The 20,770-nt window shown below is 40.7% G+C and overlaps 1 protein-coding gene across 4 annotated transcripts in view; it reads right to left on the bottom strand.

Moving 5' to 3' along the window:
• Positions 1 to 20,770, bottom strand: part of LOC139620821 (cadherin-4-like) — a 399,662-nt gene that overhangs the window by 110,334 nt on the left and 268,558 nt on the right. For all 4 annotated transcript variants that reach the window (XM_071476746.1, XM_071476743.1, XM_071476747.1 and 1 more), the window contains one exon: positions 14,022 to 14,045. Coding sequence is in view for 1 of the 4 variants with exons in the window: in XM_071476743.1 (XP_071332844.1) it covers positions 14,022 to 14,045 (24 nt within the window). In the remaining 3 variants the exon portion in view is untranslated. The remainder of the gene's footprint in view (positions 1 to 14,021; positions 14,046 to 20,770) is intronic.

The following is a 20,770-nucleotide window of genomic DNA, read 5'->3' on the forward strand; positions in this document are numbered from 1 at the left end:
TCTCTGTCTCTCTTCCTAATTCTCACACATGTCCTCATTTCCAAATAAGAGATAATACACAGAACTGACACGCCATTGCAGAGATTGTACAGACACATTAACATCTGTGCAAATCTTTTATGGCCATCATAAATAAAAAAATTGTTCAGTCTGCTATAAAGATGCAGCATTTTACTCCACCTCATCATTCCATAATCAATTCACTGAGCATTACTACTATAGGATGAGAGTGCCTGACCATCCGTGGTCGTAATTGATGAGCAATTTTATTTGTCTCCCGCATCATCTTTTCCTTTAGTGTGCCAGGTCAAATGGTGTGTGTTACTCAGCCAATAGTCGCTCATTCCAGTTTATGATGTGGAACTTGTGCTGGATGGTCATGTCATTAAAGGCTTTAGCATGCATGCCTTTGCCACAGGTACCAAGCGCATACATGTGGGGCTACTTTAACCAAGGCTCTATATCACAAGTGGCTGAAACAGCTTGCCTGCGTGTTAGTGCTGTTTGTCTTTACTGGGTCTCTAGCACAAGTGTATCAGGCCTTTCGCCATGGCCACCTTTAGTAGAGGGTCAATCTCTGTAGGTTCTTTTCTGTCTCTATCTCTCTTGCACTCTTTTTGGTTTGCTCTGACGCACTGCTGTACCCAGGGAGATGTGGTGGAAGGGAGAAAAGCGAGTGTGATTCCTTTGTACTGCAGTTCTGAACTTAAGGCTATAATTTTCTTGCTGGAGCCAAGAGAAGGGGTTGACTTAAATAATAGCTTTGTGTTCTAATTTGTGTAGGGATTTATCCTGCTGCTTGGCTAGTGTAATGTGTCTTGTGAGTTGATCAGTATGAGCAGTCAGAAAGGAATGAGATAGCAGAGTGGGGAAATGAAGACAGAGAGAGAAAGAGAGGGAAGGAGGCGGAGAGAGAGAGAGAGAAAGAGAGAGGTTCAAAGAGAGAAAGAGGTTCTACCTCTTTGCTCCAGTGATTCCCGATGAAATTGATTCTCATACCTCCAGAGATCTCCCACTGTCCCCTTTCTCCCCTTCGTCCCGCCTCTATTACATACCTGTCCAGAGGATGAATGATCTACACATTACCCATGAGTACTGCTGACCGGTACATGCATCAGCGACTCTCACTGCTCAGGGACCTCAGAGATACGCTGAAGAGACAGAGGTAGAGACAGAACTGGAAAGGGTAGATGGATAGAGAAAAGAGAAACGATCAAAGCTGATGATGAAGATTGGCATGGGAAAGAGAGTATGGGGGAAACCACCAATGTGACGCGTGAAAAAGAGTAGAGGTGTGATTAGAGCAGCAGATGGAGATGTGCCGGTGAAGGCAGTAGCAGGCAAAGGGGATAATAGAGGCAATGAGTTAGTGCATTAAAACGTAGGCAGGGGATGAAGGATGAAGTTAAAAAAAAAGGGTTAGGGATTCCCCGTGAAAGAAATGAAGATCAGATGGAGAATGAGGCTCAGGGAGCTGGTGTGTAGAGGGTGTTAGACTTCTCCACCAAATAGCTCGGAGGGAGGCAATCAGCGCTGTGCCTGTGGTTTCAACCCTGTAGTTCACCGCTGCTCTCCCAGGGGATAGGTGTCACTCGTGTGGAGAAAGAGAGCAGCCACTTTAATGAATGGAGCTCTTTATCTGAGCCTGAACAGCAAGTTATTACCTACTGAGTAGACACTACGGAGCAGGCTCTATTTCCACGGCAGTGATCCCCAGGGCAGGGGGGAGAGCAGGAGGGAGAGGGGAGGGACCGGTGGAGAGAGAAGAAGGAAATTCACATTTGGTGCCTTATTTTGTAACAGGGTATGACATCTCCGGCCTCTATGCTATAACAAAGCCCCGAAGCATGGTCAAGCATCACTGACGAGAGGAGCATTAGTGTAGAAGGCTGCAGGAAAACCACACAATAATAACACCCACTGGGAAGGCCTCAAACTGTGCTGAATCTCTGCTGCTCCTCTCTGCATTTCAATTAGCGAGACGGGAATGTTTTAAAAGTATTCATGCAAGCATCCTCATAGCATTGAAAACTTCTCTTTTTGAAATCATTCCTTTATGTCGGTCTAATGAAATAAGGTCATACAAAAAAGAGGGTTTGGAGTTACCAAAGGAGAACATATTTCCACTCTTATTAACACTGGGGGCAAGTTAAGCTGAATTAATTCTTTACTGGACTGGGACTCATGATTTGACTTGACACGTTTCAGTTATTTTCAGTTTTGAAAGAACTGAAATACATATTTAACACATTATACAAAAGGCCTGTGGGACATTGCTGACATTTCCCACAACCCAGAGAAGCAGGATGGAAGACTCTAAACTGCCCTTAAGAATAATTATGAGTGATCTACATGTTTTAACTCTATAGTACAGTGACCTGACCTTCTGCCCCCTGTATAATCCAATCCAGCCCCTTGTGACTGTGAATAGGATTAAGTGGGGGAGGACAACGATAATTATTATTATTATTATAATAATGCCAACTAAAACAAAGAAAAAGACATAGATGCAAAACTTTTGAGCAATGAATTCATTAATGTATCATTTAGGAGTGTGTGTACCAGTAATTGTTCCAGAATCACAGGCAGTGCAGAGCTGAAGAAGCAGGATAGAGCCAGTCTAAACCCTCTGTTCTCCAGCTCTGCAGGCTCTGAGAGCAGCCTGGTTCCCCTGACGCTGCCTGATAGCTTTAATTGGTCTCCTCTGGCTAGGAGCAGAGCACAAGAATCCCTACACACTAATGGAGCGAGCTGCAACAAGAGTGATAACTTTCACACACTGGAGTGTACACATACATGTACACTCAGACAGACAGACATAGACGGATGAGTATGCACAAGCTTGATTATGTGCACATGTATACAAGCACACACACTCACACACGCAAACTTTTGGGACATACACACTTACACACATGTACAAAGTAAGCATTTAATCCACTTGGGATCCCTTCCAACTGTCTATCTCACTCCTCTTTGCATTGAGACATAAATCCATATGCCTGAAAACCTGTCATAAAAATCCTATGTGAATAAACTTTCCCCACATACAGTGTTGGAAAGACAAGTTACTACCTCTAGGAAATGACTGATTTCTGCCTGTTAGAGGAGAGCTTTAAGGGACACATCCAAGCAGAGGTTAAAGGAAAGGAATCAGTTCCACACATTTAAAACTATAAAAACACTCTTGCAAAGACTTCTCCCTGTTTTGTGCAACTCCACATCAAATCCCATCTGGTGGCCTGATAAGCTACAGTATGCTTCAAAAGGAGGAGCAAAATAAAATATGTAGAAACAGAGTATTATACAGGAGCTAATGTAAAATTCTTGTTATCATTATAATTGAATCCGATGCAGTTAAAGAAAATCCAGAGTGTGGTCTTGTGGTCTCTATAAATCATACATCTCAAACTTTGACATGCAAAGTATATAAAAAAAAAAAAAAAAAAAAAAAAAAAAAAAAGTTTTCCGCAGTTGACTCTCTGGGGAACGATTATAGATGTTATTATTCTCATGGACAGATGCTGTTTGTAGGGAGGAGACCATCTCCAGAGCATTGAGAGATGAGAGAATGAGACTAAGAAAGAGAGAAGAATACAGACAGAAAAGCAGACTGTAATACCACTGGTGGAAGCACAGTACATGAACCTCCTCTTTATCTAATGAGCATCCTAGACAGACAGAGACCACTCCCTATCTTGCATCGCTCAGGTGGGAATTGCAGTGCTGAGGACGGGGAACCGCTAAAAGCTACGTAAAACATACCACACACCCAGCAACTCCCTTTTGCCTTGATATCAAAAAACAGACCTTGAAAAAATACATGAAAGACTAGCCAAGAATAATTGACTGAGGGTAAGCGGGAGAGAAAGTCAATGCACAAATGATAGCTATTGGAAATAGGAGCGCAAAAATGAAGTATACAGTGGGAGCGAGATCCTCTTTAGCATTTACGCTATGTGCATTTAATGACTGAATGAGATCGTGTCTGCAGTGCACAGAAACAAAGCTGACAGAGAGGATCAATCCACAAAACTCAACACATCTCAGCACCAGCTGTCACTCTAATTGCCTCCCTCTACCGTCATCTTTAGCATCAACTCCATGCTAATGCTGCACCAGGTAATACTGGTTATGGGTCTGCAAAAGATTCTACTTCCTCTAATGAGCATTGCATTTCCATATAGAGGTCTAGCATTTTTTTCTGTAGTGAATACAGACCCCTGTATGTGGAGTCAAGTTGTGTACAGTATTTTTGCCATTGTGGCATTGTGCCATTCTGGTTTCTTAATGGGCTAAGCAGTGTTTACTTTTCCAAGACTTGCACATGAATTATTGATGACTGCGAGCTGATTTGTGCTTGGAATTAGCCTAGAATAATCCATCTGGGCCTACCTTGCTTCTTAGGTGCCATTTCTCTCCCCAGGGTAAACAGGCTGACTGGAAACTTATGTAGATTTGCACAGTAATTTGTTATCCTGATTTCTGCTGAGTGTAAAGTGGTTGCTTAAAGTGACACAAGAAATTATGCTTAAGAGTTTAGGGCATGTGAACACAATGGGAAAGTGACCAAAGGTCTTTAGATTTTTCTCAAAAGCTAAGGCATGCATGATTAATGCCAAATGAATAAATTAACATTAAAAAAAAAATCAATCCTTGATCTGAGCTTATACAGTAGACTGATCTTTATATATTATTAATATTTTTTATAATTTGCCAACAGGTAAGCCGTGATCCCATCAGAGCATCAGGGGAGCAGAGCAGCACTTCCAAACAGACCTGTTTATTGCTCAATCACTCTTACCTCTCACCCTTCTCTCTTTTGTAAATTTTTATAATGTAATTTAATGGATGATTCTTCTTTCACCTCTTTCTAAACCTTTAACCATTTGCTGTTATTTTTCCTGCAAGGCTTCAATTTCTGCTTCTTCATTTGGTTATGGTTTATTCTCTCTGGTTGCCCTCTCTTACTCCTACAGTGGTCTTCGATTGAGAATGCCTCCCAGAGACTTTCTTTGTTTGGTTTCAAAGCAGCGAGGGAGATGAACTGTGGTAATTCGAGGATGTTTGGAGAAGGGGATGTGGGACCTGAATACCTGATGCAGCAAATACATCTCACAATGTTACTTTGTTATCCCCATTTTCCTTCAACACTCTTTTCTGTCTTTCAATCTGACAGAACTGAATCTTATTACATGAGCCCAAAGGGAGGACTGTACTAACATAATGCATTGGCTTGTACTGTAAAATATATACTCAACAGTATCTACTGTGACAGTGTGAAAAGTAAAAATTAGAATACTTATCAGAGAAAGTCTGAAAGATGCTGGAGAAGAGCTGATGGAAGACACGACTGTATCTGCAAATTTCTTCCTGCTGCGCTCGTGTGAGTGATGCCAATTTGTCCAGACCCCGATTCGTTTTCTTGGCCCTCTTTGGTGTCAGAAAACGGATAGGCTTTGCATCTGAAGTTTGGTAATAAACTCTTGGATTAGATCCATCCCTCGGACAGAAATGAACCAGCCTGAGCAAAGAATAAAGAGACGTTTCCTCAGCAGTCTGTCAGAGGCAACTGGCTCGGCTTTCTTTCCTGTTTGCATGTTTTTTTTTAACCATTTCAACTTATTTATTTTTGGCTTGAGAATACCCATCTGCCATAACTGTGGTGACATGCCTTTGAGCAGCTGATGAGGTTTGAGAGCACAGCACTGTAGAGGGAAAAAGCCTGCTTAATTAGTGTGACTGTGGAGTCGGGAGATGTGTTTATCTCATTATGGGCATTTGAATGAATATTCACATGTCCTCACTCAGAAGTTTATAGCCATTATTAAACACAAAAAGAAGAAATCCAAAAGTGTGAGAAAGGGCAAAAACTATTTCAAAAGATAATGTGAAATCTAGTGTTTAATTTATTGCTGATTAGTTTGGCTCTGACTTTAGCACAAATGGCAGAGATACAGGTAGCTGTTTCATGTTTCACTAGAGTATGAAAAACACTCACCATGATTCTTAGCAGCTCTTTCTCAGGTTTCTCAGGTGTCCGTGTACTGAGCAGAGACAGATCTACTCTGTCTTCCACTCCCTGTTTGCCCCTCCCTGTCTGTATCCCTCTGTTTCACCCTGCTGAGGTAATCCAAGCTGGCCAAATCCCTCTGCCGAGCAGGCCTACATAGGAGCGATCCTACTGGGAGCAATATGCCACCCACTTCCCCGGCAATGCCAGCACTGTAGGGCTTCAAACCCAACTGTGGCATTTTGTCAGTAAACAGACAAAGATGTATGAATCATCTAAGTGACTCGGAGCAGGTCGTTCTGTGACAATAACATGTTGAATCATGGCAAGCAGATATTTGCCTCTTGGGATTACTACAGCCCTGTTCCTGGGTGACACCACACAGCATTACAGGCATCTCTGGGCAGCCACGCTCTAATCTTCCAAACCTGCCACACACCATCAGATACAAAGCTGACTTACCTTTTAAGTGGAGCCGCTCTACCAAAGAGAGAACAGTTATGATAAGCTGCAGTCTATCTCTACATAGTCAATTACGCCACAGCCCGTGTGGATGGCCTGAAAATTCCATCCACCAGTGCAATCAGTGTTGCACCCTACTGTGCAGAACACAATATTAAATCAAGTTCATCCGTCAAGGGAACAGACTGTTCTTGTATCTAATTGGCAGTTGAGGCTTAAAACAGGATTGTAAAAGAAAGAGTGGTGATCAGTTTACTTCGATCTCCGTTCTTTTTGTTATACTTGTCTCAGCTTTTACATGCTCTCTGTCTTTGCTTGAGAAATGTTTCAGTGCCCAGATAGCCTTAATGAGTCTAAGATGAGCGTCTGCTGAGGCTCTCTTTGTGTGGTTTTGTCTTTATCTTTATCTCTGGCTAACACAAAATTGGACATGTTGCAGGGTTTAGCCTGGCAAACAAAACACATTATAAGCCTCCTGTGAGCAATAATGAACAGTGCTTCACATAGTTTAAAAAAAAAAAAAAGCTACTTTCTGTTTCACGCACAGGTTACACTCTTCACAACCTTTTTTCACCAAACCTGTCACAGATATTTCAGTTATGCTCACTGGGGAGTTCACACTGAAACCTACAGTGTCCTCTGCTGGCATTTGAATTCTGTACATACTGGACCTTATTAGTTGGCCTCACAGATATAGACAAGATCATGTCTGTAATGACCCCTCTCTCCTGCAGAGTACACACAGCTGAATTAAAAAAAATAAAGGTCAAAGTAATCATGGTTCTTGTTGTAGGGATTCAGTCATTACTGCTACATAGGAAGCGGGAACTCTTACTGCAGTACACGCAGGGCTTTGAGCAGTTCCACCATATGCAAGAAAAACATGGGAATGCGTTGATTGTAGTTCAAAGACATTCAATTAAACCAAAATAGTAGAGTTGTTCTTGTAGTTTCGTACAGTCTCGTACAGTCAAAGTATGATTTAGAGCTGGAATAAAAACTCAAAATTCAATTTAAACTAGCTTGGATACTGACAGAGAGAAGATTTGTGTCATTGGCTAGCCACTCTGTGAGGCTGCACAACAGTCCCTGAGTGTATTTCTCCTTTAAGCTAAATGTTAACACCAGCATGCTAACATGCTCTCAATAACAAAGCTAACATGCAGGTATTTTACATGTTTACTGTGTTCAACATGTTACTTTAGCATAGAATGCTAGCATTTGGTAATTAGAACAAAAACAAATTAACAAAAATTTGACCTGATGATGGTGCAGGATGACAGATGATAAGTCACAGGATCATGTGGTACATTACAATTCATCCTGTGGGAAGCATGCACGCAACCTTCAAACCAATTTTCATGGCAATCCATTAAACAGCTGCCAACATTATTAGACTACATCGGCTAAGATGCACAAATGCCCAAAATGTTGTGTTAATCCATCCATCTTTTACCGACAGAGTGAAAACTTTGCCCTCCTGTTCATGCAAGATGAAAACAGGGATCACCAGAGTCACTAGGATTCATCCTCTGGGGACCATGGATACTTGTGCCTCCAAATTCATGGCAGTCTGTTTTAATAGGTTTCAAGACATTTCCCTGAAAACCAAAAATGCTATTGGTGCTCGAGGAAAAGTCAGGATGATCACCAACAACACCAAAATTTCATGGCAACTTACCCCAAAATTGCAGCAATATGTCTGGAACAACAACACCAACTGACTGTCACTGCCGAACAGCAAGCCAGGTTAAAAATCAGAAAGCGAACCATGGATTGTCTTTGTGATTAGTAAGCATTACACATGAGGAGCATGCTGTCTGAGATTACTTTCATCAAGCAGCGGTGAATGATGGAAAAAAGCCAATGACTGAAATTCTTGTTTGTAACATGGACTCTCTCCCATTACTAGAAGTTCCAGTGTACAGAACGTTGAGAAATACTACTCCTGCATCGTAAAAGGATGTGCCATTATTTACACATGTGCCAGTTCTAGGAAAACACATTTGTTTCTTTCAAATGACCCATTAATAAAATGTATTCTAACACATTGAATATAGCCAGTTGGTAAAACTAGTGACTCACAGTAAAACAAAGCACCACCTGTATCACCATATGACAGATACGTGATCAACAAAGCTCTTTACATTCACACTGTTATGAATGCAGATGTTTGAAAATAATTAAAAGCATTACTTCAACTGATATTATAATAATTTATACACATACACGTCCACACATGTCCACATACATAACTTCTATTTTTTGTATTTGCCATATTTTTCTCATTATCCAACTTGTTGTTTGATTCAATAAAAACTCATTTCCACCATGTATTCACGGTCACCCAGTTAAGTCAACAAACACTGAAATGAAGTGATGTTTGAGTCATTGTAGATAATTTAAAAGAAATTTGTGTTAAAGGTAATAAATTACTTTAATTCTGCCATTAAGTTAACCTGAAGTTCTGAAAGTTACAGCAATAATTTCTCACCCATCCATTTATAAATGCCACTGATTAGAACAAATGATGATGTACTAATAATAACAAACCTATATGTCTGTTCAGCTCCCCTAAGCCAAGATAATATGATTAAAAGAAGATTTTACAGGCCATGCAAGTCTACAAAAGCATATAATTCCCATACACAAGGTGCTTGGATACTGATTTACTCCTTTATTGTAAAACTGTGATTCATTATAACTTGTGTCTTACAAATATTCCATGTGTTGCTTTAGCAGCAATTATTTTTTATAAGTAAAGAAGCTAAAAAAGGACACCCTGGTGCCACAAATTTAGTTTAATGATCTACTTGTTAGAAATTACTCAGATGGTTTTAAATCTGCACTTAATATCATGTAGACATAGAAAAGTGCATGTTCTGTACAAAAGGTGTGTAATTGAAGAGCCATAGCTTCCACTGCTCACATGTTGTAATGGTTATAAAATCAAGGAAGCAGGATGGATTTCATTATGCTATCTCTGAACAGCACCGCACACTCATCACACTCTGATGTGACCGTGGTGTCAGAGAGGCTTTTTGGAGCTGGATTTATAAGGCTGTTAATAGCTAAGGAGTTTACATGAGGATTACGGTATAGTGATTACCAGTTACCAGTTATGATAATTAAGCCCTGTGATTTTCTAAAGTGAACTGCTCTGAGTGAGTGCCAAAATAAACCAGCGCTCTAGTTTTTTTCTTTACACTCAGCTTTTCTGTATTTTGTCTTTAGGTTAAAGATATCCTTAATTCAATTTGGATGTATTCTCTGCAAGCCTGTGCTGTACTGTGAGAGGTAGCCTCTGGCTAATTATTAAAGTTACCGAACCATCACAAGAAGTGGCAAGAAACTTTGAAGGTAAATTATTAATAGACTTTAAAATTCTCAGCAACTTCAGCCATAAGATGGCATCCCATAACAATCATCTATCACAACGAATACATCACTCATTAAACCACATGGGATCTTTAGGCTCAATTTGTGGCTATAGGTATGAGTGAAAATTACTAATGAAACTCACATTCTGTTACATATGGGACATAACGTCTTCAATCCTCAGAGGTAATGTTGTGTAAAACAATGACATGCATTGAAAAAGAAATCTGAACAACTAACTAGGTGTCAGTCAATTTCCCTTCATGGTACCTTTACTGTAATTGAACCTCCTTGGATGTAAAGAAATTGCTTCCTTGTAAAACTATACTTTCAAGTGGTTTCCCCCAGTACTTTTAAGGGGGCTTTCCAAACCAAAAGTTGCATGAGAGGCTGGGAACAGCAGCCATACATTGGCAGTAATGCACATATATTTAATTCAGATTCAAATTCTGTGTCTTACGACTCCTCAATTGGAGGTACTTTCAAGACAGTGAAATTACTGGTGTGAGGATGGAATCTGGTTCCAATTTAGCAATGGAAGAAACTGTAATGAGGGAGAGATCTAAAAAAAAAAAAAAATGTAGAAATTTTCAGACAATGGGGCTGGAGAAAGAGAGAGTAGTGTCCTTGTGAAGATGTTCATTGACAGGTAAATTAGCACGTGTGGCTAATGGGGCAAAAAGCAGCCGAGCCCCCGTACGCACCCTTTCACTCTGACAAACAGGCAGCTTGTTGACCCAACCATTGCCTATGTCACTCCATTTCTCAGTTTTAGCATTTAAACACGCAAACAAACACCCTCCCACTTTGACACTCACACACTTGCTGACATACGAACAACACACACTCCAGCACGGGCACACATTAAGCTGCCATGCGTGGGTGCAGAGAAGGAGAACTTAATCTAATAGGATTTAGAATGAATCAGAGATGAATCTTGAAATGTTCAAAAAGGTTTTGAGATGCTGGCCTTTTGACTGATCATCTATCATGCTTTTTTAGCAGAAATGAGAAGCAGTGAAAAATCATGGATCACAGCATGCAACATGAATAGCGTGTGTAGAGTTGTTTACAATCTGCTCATCAAGGCGAGGGGTAAATCTCTCTCATGCAGCTTGCTTTTTTCTCCACCTTCCTGCACATAGTTGGAATCAATAGCCAGATTGCTCGTTCTCTGAATCTCTCTGTCATTCACTTTGCTGTGTATACCCTTGATGCCATATTTGACTCATAAATCAGCACCTTTGCAAAGTGGGAGAAGTGGGAGGGGATGTATGTCCTGTATGTGCCTGTGTAGCGAATACGTGCACATGCATAAGTGTTTGTGGATCTGCCGAAGAGAGACCACAGTTGGGTATTACCACATATCAGTGTGCCTGTCTTCTCGTAGCGGGTGTCTGAATGTTTCATCTAATCATTAAATGCTGACAGAATTCACAAAGTAGCGCCACTGATCCCCGTCAGAGGAATACAGGGCCTGACTTCATTAGCCCTGTTAGTACTAAGCTGCTTTACCCTCACTCACGCCTGGCTTAACTTGCGCAGTGATAAATGCTGAGAGGAGAAGGAAAGATAGGCAGAGGGAAAGACAGGTGAAACAAAAGGAGAGCAGGGACAAAAGCATTTAAAGAGAGAGATAAAGGTGCCAAAGTCAGGTGCAGAGGATGAAGAAGTAAGAAATGGGAGGGGAATGGGAGGGCACAGAGCGTGTGAACCTGGAGTTTTCAGAGGCAGGGGAGGGGATAAAGCTCAAAGTGGTGTTTGAACTGTGAGGGATTTACAAATGCAAAAATGAGCAAAACAATCAATTAACTTGTGTTGCAATTAATCAATTATTACGCCAGCACATCGACAGCCAAAGTGCTTAACTGAGACTGCAGCGTGAGGCTCCTGTGTGCTGAAGAATTAGCATCGACCTCTGTGCACACATACGCATATACACTCATGCACAAGCAAATCTATGCTTGTGCATATGCATCTAAGTACATAAAGATATGCACACTGATCTTTGTTCTCAGCATATTTCCCCAGTACATTCATCTGGTTTCCCTCCTACCAGGGCCCTACTCCCCTCTCACTCAGTCTTTTTCTTCTGCCAGCAGAGGTTTTTGGCTGGCTTAAGTACGCCCACAGGCCCCTGAGGGACAGCCCATGACGGATGACACTGTGTGTGACTCCAATTCGATTCAGCCCATTTGATAAATTTATTGCTGGCATTTTGAAAATGAAATTAGAGGGACGTCTCCTAGAGACTGTTTTTCCAGCACAGGTGCCATAAATATACTTCATTTGGCAGAGGAGAGGGAGGAAGAGTGTTAAGGGGGTGGAGAGGTGTTGGATAAAGGATGTCATGGCAGGGGGGCAGATAGTGGGGATGTTCCACAGAAGTAAAGAACTAAAGAATAAGGTCACATTATAATGAGGTTCTGTATTAATCATGATATTGGCGAGGAACAACAGTAAAGGTTATTTAGCTACAGTCTGAATACTACCTGCCCCTAAATACTACATGCAGTCATTCAGTCTAACACGTATGCTATCACTTTCTTCTCTTTAAACAGGTGTTAGACCCACCTCTCTCGTGTTGAATAGTGACGGATTGAGACTGCGGGTTGTTGGCATTGCCAGTGCACACACATGTCCCGCTTTCTCCATCTTTCATCCTCAGGCACACAGAAAAACACACGAACATACGCACATACACACTTGTATGTTCAGTCTTTTAAGAGATGTGCAGACGCAAACACATGGTTTATGTACATTATCTTTGCCTCAAGGCCCCATGCCTCTTCAGTACCAATGGCGCTGTCATAGCTGCATAGCCATCTATAACTCACAGTGTAGGAATGAATACCCCAGGCTATTTTTCTCCATGACACTCTCAATGTGTGGGACTAAGACTTCTGACTAAACAGATTTGAACTGTACATGTTGGATGGGAAGAAAGACATACAAACACACAAGTCCGGGGCAGACGTGGACACACACAGGCTAACAAAGGTGAGCATTCATTCACCGCCAGGGTTGCATGGCCTTATTTATCTCCCTCTCATTCAGAAATGTATGCAAGTGTGGCTGTGGAGGGATGATGTACGGCAAGCCAGCCTCTGCTCCCCTTCAACATTCATCAGAGAGCAAGGCTTGGGCAACCCACATCACTTACCTTTATAGGCCCATCTGACAGCATCGCACACCGAATAGTCATCACATACACAACAGTGTGTATGTGTGCAAGTGAGGGGATACTAAGTGTAACCTGTCACACAGATGTAGTCTGTCAACGCCTCTTGCACTGTATCTACAAGTGGCTTCAACAGATCTGGAGCCATGTAAGGTGAAACATGTCACCATGTTCCCAAAGACACACTCCTGCTGTTTAGTTATTTCAAATGTACATGTTGTGCACATTATATCAGACCCAGGTGACAATGAAAATATTTTCACCTGCGTTCTGCTCTGCTCTGGTATGAGCTCGTACAAAACAAAGCCCAAGTTCTTATAAGCACAGCAGGGGGCCAAAGAAAGTTTCAACAAAATCAGCGGGGAGTTCTCCTGAGTGATTGTCTGCTTCTGCTTTGCAATCACAGAGCATGACACACCCTGTTTTGCCACTGTGAAGAGCAGAGGGATGGGACTGCTTGGTGCAACACCTGCAGGCTGCCACTCAGAACAAGACCCCTGGAGCTGTTTAGACAGTTTGACTGTCTGGTCCCATCATCAAAACAGCCTACAGGTACATTCCTACAAACACCTCCCGTCTCTCCCTGAAGAGCCACTATGCAAAACAATCACCTCCCCCAACCTCACATTAACATACACATGAAAGTGTGGAGGAGTCTAAACAGAACTGTGATTAGTCTGAACATAAGACTTACAGAAAGCAGCGCATAAACACAAACTGTGGGCTGTCTATCATAGCGGAATAGCAGGATAATTTAGTCTAGGTGTCAGTAGGTGTGAGTGATTGACTTTGTAATCAAACAGATTGTTCTGTGACAGAAACACTGCATGACTCAATTTCAAATCAGCCCCAACAACACCAGGAAATGTTATTCATCTCATTAGCAAAAACTGAGAATCTGCACAGACACACAGAACAACACACCTAACCGCCACCCATCTGAAAATGCATGGGGATCCACAGGTGACTGATTGAGTGCTGTCTTACCTTTTTGTGACGATACTGTGGTATCTGTAGATAAAAGAGAGGAGACACAGAAGTATGAGTTAGGAGTTGACAGGCGACTGTATAGCAGACTCTTAAAACATAAGAGATGACAGGGTGGGGGGTATGGGAGTGGGGGTACACAACCAGGGGGTCTCTCATCTCAGACCTGTGAAGAATATCCACTTTACCATGCTTATTCACACTTAGTTGTACCTGAACATGCAAACACACAGACAAATGCGCACAGCAGCTTTTCTCCAATCCACAAAGAGAGACTGGGTGGATGAAAAAAAGTATCTGAGCAAACACATCGAAGACAGGCCTCTAGTAGAAAGATAAGAGTCTCCAAACCCCTGGACGTCCTTGATCTCTTACACAATTTACCTTGAGTGAGCTTTCTAATAAGTACAAATAATGCCACTGAGGTGCAGCAAGACAGAGCAAATCAAATCCTTTCCATAAGCATTTTAGGTTCTTACTCAGAGACAGTCACTAGAGACAGTCCTGGCCCACAAGGCATGGATCAAAACATGGGCTGCTTGGCGGGAAGGATGTACTGCAACATGTTTTTTATACAACAGGAACATTTACAAAAAACCCAAATGGAAAGACGTGTGTTAGTGAAGGAGAAAAATACAGTAAATTTAGTTCATTGTTCCTATAAAATATTTACCAGGACAGTGTTAGTAAGCTCCTACGGTTTCATCTTTATTTAATAGACATGTCAAACTTGCAGGGACTGAAGAATAAATAAAAAAACAACGAAAAAATACTCTTTTTTTTTATAGCTTTGTACTTTCAGCAGTTCAAATCCTCTAGAACATTTCTCTACTGGCCAGTTTCCCAAAAAGCCCAACTGGCCACAGACATGGGACGGGAATAATTGAATCCGGATGGATTTGTGGTGTACTGGGCTGAGGAAGTGATAATCCAAAGCTCTGCCTAATTGCCAGAGTAAAGACAGCGTCCATTGTGGGGGTGGCATCGGTGTTTATCAAGGCAGTGTGGCGTGGGATTGGACTGAGCATTAGGGCTTTACAGACTTTTGTTTTGTAAGGTGTTACAGTGGATTTGAGCAAACATTGGCCCTCTGGTTATTACATGGTCTGATTGTCTGCTATGCGACTGTCCATAAGCTCTGCATGTCTACCCTAATCTGAGAGGAGGCTTCAAATAATTAGTTAGTGAAGCACTCTCACAGCCCAGCGCAGTCAACCTTATCACTAAAAGAAAATCCTTGGTCCATTTCCTTTTCACCCCAAAGGCTTACAAACTCTCACCACTGTTAAAACCCTCAGGGCAGCCACATAGCCAATAAAATATTATCCAACATGTCATAACTACTGGCCCCTGTCCTACTTTTTTCTCATTTGTTACGTAAAAGAAAGACCACAGTATGTCAAACAGAAATGCTCTGGCGAGTGCTGGTAGCACAAGCAGACGTTGTTAAAATTGTGAAGGCTAACTCCTCTAAGTAGATGGTAATTTTCCAAAGGTTATGAAACATTTTCAGAAAACAGGAAAAGCAGAGAGATGTCACTACATGTTTTGTCTGAGGTCACTACTACACCTGATTTGTTCATTCAAAATTTCCATTTATTTTCAACATCTACCTAAAATGATAATAACATTACACTAATGGGGGAAGGGAAACAAATCTACTGTTATCAGTGTAATTTTATCTGAGTTAAACACAGTACTGTGGAATGTGAAGCTTTCTGGAAGAGACCTTGCAATGCCTTAACACAAAGCTGGAGAAAACACAACCTCAATGTGATTTAAATGTATTATAATGAGGCATAATTTTAAATTATGGATTATTTAATTGCACAGCTACCTGGGGTAAACAGCAGGGTGCTACACACTGTGTGCTGCTTTCTCTATGTGCACTCTGATAAAATATATTTGGGTAGGGGAGAATTTTGAAGAGAACGTAATAACATGCTCTCTATTAACAGTGTTTTAATAATGATAAATAATGAACACATACCAGCTTGGTGATAATAAATAATCAAAATGAAGCACTTCTCTCCTGTATACAACTTGTTGGGTTGGAGCAAAGATATCAAGCTGATTGGTGTAAGTACAGATAAATAACTCTGCGTTTTAGGGAGGTACAGAAAACCACCGTCATTGATTATTGCATTTTTTCCCAGCTATCATTGGCTTATGTGGATTTGGCGACTAATTTTCACTGAACATGTGAGTGGCGTTTTGATGTGCCCCTGCTCCCACAGCCGTACTCCCGTGGGTTTGAGTACTATGTAAAACAGGCCATATGTCAATACAGCTTTACCACTGCAAAGGAATGTATGCAAGCATAGTAAAGTTAAGGCTTCCCAAAAGAATGTCCAAGGACATAAAAATCTACATGTTGGCTGTTTTCACTGTCAACAGGGATGACATAAAGAAGTAGAGGAGAGAAGCAATGAAGAGGAAGACTGACACCAAGATAATTCTTTATGACTTTAGGTAAACATGTGCCTTCTTACATTAGACCGCCATGTAATACAATTCTGTAGTTTGAAAGGAACGGGTCAAGAGGCAAACACTACACCACATTTTAGACATCCTAACAGCTAATCAGGCATGGTTACAGAATATTCATGATGACATATTTATCATTCATTAACTATTAAAATTACATCTACTTGAAAGCCAATCAGTTAAACGTCATAACATGAAAAACTGTCAGTTTAAAATTGCACAAATAACAGACTACATTTATTGTATTCCCTGTAAAGCAAATAGGGAAGTTTCTGTGCTTGAATTAGTGAACCCAGCTTCAGTCGCTTCAGGCCCGTTTTTAATACCTTTGTTCAGTGGTGAAGATGCGTCATATAATTCAGGGATATTCAGGCACTGGTAAAATTAACTCCTCCTTTATTTTCCCCGATGTGGTTGCCAACCATCCTCTTTGTGCTTTGTCACATCAGCCTGCCTCAGTGAAAGGAAATTCATATTTTTAAACACAGGAGGCAGCAGTGGTAACCAGCGGCTAGTTGAAGGAGCAATTACAGCTTTTACGTCATCATCTCATTTCATTGTAATTTTTAAAAATTTAACTTTAAGGGTGCTCTGGACTTCATGTGTCAAGAGGATGGAGAGTCTTTTTCTTGTCAACTTTTGAGGAGACTGATTCACTTAACTGGAGAAAAAGAAAGAAAAAATGATTCTCTATCAAGCTGAAGTTGGATTTTTATACTCATCATAAATAACACAAATGTTGCCAAACTGTGCAAAACATGCTGTGTTGTACAAGTTGACAAATACTTTGTACCATAGATGTCAGTATCAGTTGTCAGCACTTTTTTGCAGTTTGGCATAATTTGTACCATCTGTCAAATGTGAGCATCAAAATATAGAAGATTGTTCACAAGGCAAGCTTCAATATGGTGGAGAAAGCTTTCTTTCTGTGACCAATGAGCTGTTTCTTTCCACCCTTACTGCATGTCTAAATGAAGGATTTGCACACCTCCACCGGGCTATATTGGAGCCGTAAACATTGTCTGATGGATTTAATTTTAGTTAATGATGACAGTGATGACTATCATCAGCAGTTATAAGAGTAGCTTCCAAAATAGTATCACTTAGCTAAGGGTGTAAATGTTCCTTGTTTCCCCCCTTTTTTTAAGCTCATATTTCTCAAAAAATCTTCTTCCATATTTTGAACATCGTTTACTGTTACAAACACCATGTTACACTTCCCCCATGGGACCCTTGTTGCGAGGACAGCTGGATAAATTTGCCACACAAATGCTGTAGAGCAGCTGTTTCTATGGGGTAGACTGCATTCTTAAAACTGTAAGAAATTCTCTTTTTGGGAATTTCAGGAAAGAAAGTTCATTTTCTAATTGCTGCTCTGCATCTCTTCAGTCGCACAGTTGGATTTCAGAGGTCCTCAGATGCTCTTGGGTCATTAAACTCAGAGCGCAAAAGATAATGGGAACATAGAACAAAAGCAGTGGATGATTTGCATTAAAAATCACACCAACACAAGGTTTAAGAGACATTGTTAGATAAAGAGAACTCTCAGCAGTCACTGCCATCCTGTAATATACATGGTCCATTACAGATGATGAGTAGCCAGGCTCACAGGTGAGACTGTAGATGCGTGCTGGCTCTCTTGTATTGTGAATGTATGCTAAGTGCTGTGTGGGTGGTAAAGAATCACCACCTGATCTTTTACATACAGTAAAAAATCCCAAACTGATTGAATTAGACAGGTATTGGAAACCTGTCTTCTATTGGCCTCTTAAAGTGGTGGCCTTCCAGCAGTCCACTCTGGGAATAGTTTCAATTACACACAGAAGAAGATCATGAAGTCAGGATTTCCTACAGTTAACCATTGCTTCAAGATAAAGGAAAACTATATCATCACTGGAAAGGGTTGCAATGCAGGAATAGTCTTATTGCGTGAGTGTGACTGCATCTGTGCATACACAGAAGTATATAGTTATATACTGTATGTATCTGCATGTGCAGTAAAGTGTGCAGACTGCAATGGAAACAAATACATCTATCTTCAGATGATTTACCACTATTGATACACCATCACTTTAATGTAATTAGGATAAATTCCAACACTGTAACTGTTCATCACTTAATCACACTCACTTCTGGTGACAGCTCAATAGTTGAAGCGTTGAACTAAAGACTCCACTGTCTGAGACCAGTCACTTGTGACCATTGACCCGGATGTTAAGGATTCTATGAGGACTATAAATCATATGACTCACATGATATAGACATAATTCATGTTTTCTTTTTTAAACACCCTAACATTACTTAAGAGTGAGTGCCAACTTCCACTCCTGGGGAAATAACAACATAAATGCCCACAGTTGTTCAGCACCACAGTTATTCTACCAGTAACAAGAGGTGATTAAAAGAAACGTGAAGATGTCACACATAGCAGGAAGCGCCAAAATAAAGTCAAAATGAACTGATATTGAAAAATATGAATGATGAGCAAGTGTTCTCTTATAATAACAGTTTGCAATTTACAATCCCAAGTTGTTGTACAACATACTATACAGGCAAACATGAATATACTCTTCCTGACGTCGCATATTTGCGTCTTTCTTTCCTCTGGTATGCAAAAAATTACTTTTCTGGTGTTTCATTTCAAGTTTTGATGTTGATAAGAAGATACATTTTTGGTTTTAAGGACCGAGAAAAATCTGAATGTAGTTTTACATCTCCTATCTCATGCTTCACTCTGGATCTCTAGAAAGAACTAAGCATTTTATATTGGTCTCTGAGCCTCTCTTCCAATTGTCTGACTGTTTTCTAAGTGATCCATGGCCGAGACAAGTGCAGATAACGTGCTGTAGCCTACTACTGTAGCTTGGTAAAACTCACCGCTAAAAGCAAATCCAATGTTCAATGAGCCGAACAGATGGTCATATTAGGACTAAAATGCTCTCGTATTACAAAAAATAAACTTAAGCCACTGGGTTGTAATAGTACTATCCTTGGGAAGGCTGTGCAAGAATGTATTGGTTTCTTGACATTCAACGTTTGTGCAGGGTTCCCTCAACTTTTTTCTACCTTGTAGCTTGCTAGCTCAGCGACAGAATGAGCGATTAGTGTTGTGTTGAAAGAAGGACGGTTGGATGGTGGGACAGGTGGAACAGGTGGGCGGTGACTGTTTTGTTGTGACATTACAAAATTACTCTAGTCCTGATGGCTCGGTTTAATGCACAGTTTCTTAATACTCAATCTCTGTGGATTGAGTATTTTGATACTTACACAATCCTTATATAGCATAAAGATCTGCCTTATAATAAAAAAAAAGACATGGAAATCTCACTTTCTACAATGTGGGACCTTTAACATACCATAATTCATGAAACTAATGTTTTAAAAGCACGTGCCTGTGCCCTTTCCAGAGAAGAAAACAAGGAGACAGAACACAATCCTGGGTTTTAATTAGCTGAGTGTAGTGCATGCTCATCTGCTATGTACTGCACAGGGAGAGTGGGGAGTGCTGCCTTCTTGCTCATTATGTACTAATGAGTTGTCTATTAATGAAAATGGAAAGCATTTATTTTGTGAGCACAAAGGGTTCAGCTGGATTAATTACTGCACTACAGCAACAAAATGAAAACAGAAAGTGCAGCATCACTCTTGTGTAGCACATTACCCATTAACCAACTGTTATCAAGGCCTGGCGAATGGTGCTGCATGACACACACTAAGAACAGAAACTGTTTGCAAAGGCCATTAAAACTTCATGTGAACTGCACTTATGACATCCTCTACATACTTTCTGTGATGCATACATGCTTATTCTCATATGAATCAATACATGTCAACTCATAAAGCATCTCGTCAGTGTCAAATACTGTAAACACTGCCAGATATTAATAAAGAGCATTTCACCACTAGGTCTGAATTTTACAAGGCCTTTCTTTGCACAATAAAAAATGATTACACGCTGATTGTATCATTGTGTGCACAAGTCTTGAAGTTAAATTATTAAATTTATAGTATTTTGATTTAATAGATGCCCAAAACTGCTTTTTTTTGGTGAGGCGGGGATAAAGAACTGTGAAAATGGCAGATCACATGCTTACCATGGAGGCGAGAAAGGGTGATGCAGACCAGAGGGAGGGCACAGGAGTTGCTGAGCAGAACCATGCCTCGTCCTGAATTTACATAGCAGTAAAAGTGAGATCCCCGTGATGATAATATAATTTTGTTGTGCTGCAGTTCTTTTCAAATGGTGATCAGAATCATCCTAA

Source organism: Trachinotus anak, unplaced genomic scaffold (assembly GCF_046630095.1).
Source record: "Trachinotus anak isolate AG129_WGS33_773 ecotype Australia unplaced genomic scaffold, CSIRO_AGI_Tana_v1 ptg000004l, whole genome shotgun sequence".
NCBI lineage: Eukaryota > Metazoa > Chordata > Actinopteri > Carangiformes > Carangidae > Trachinotus > Trachinotus anak.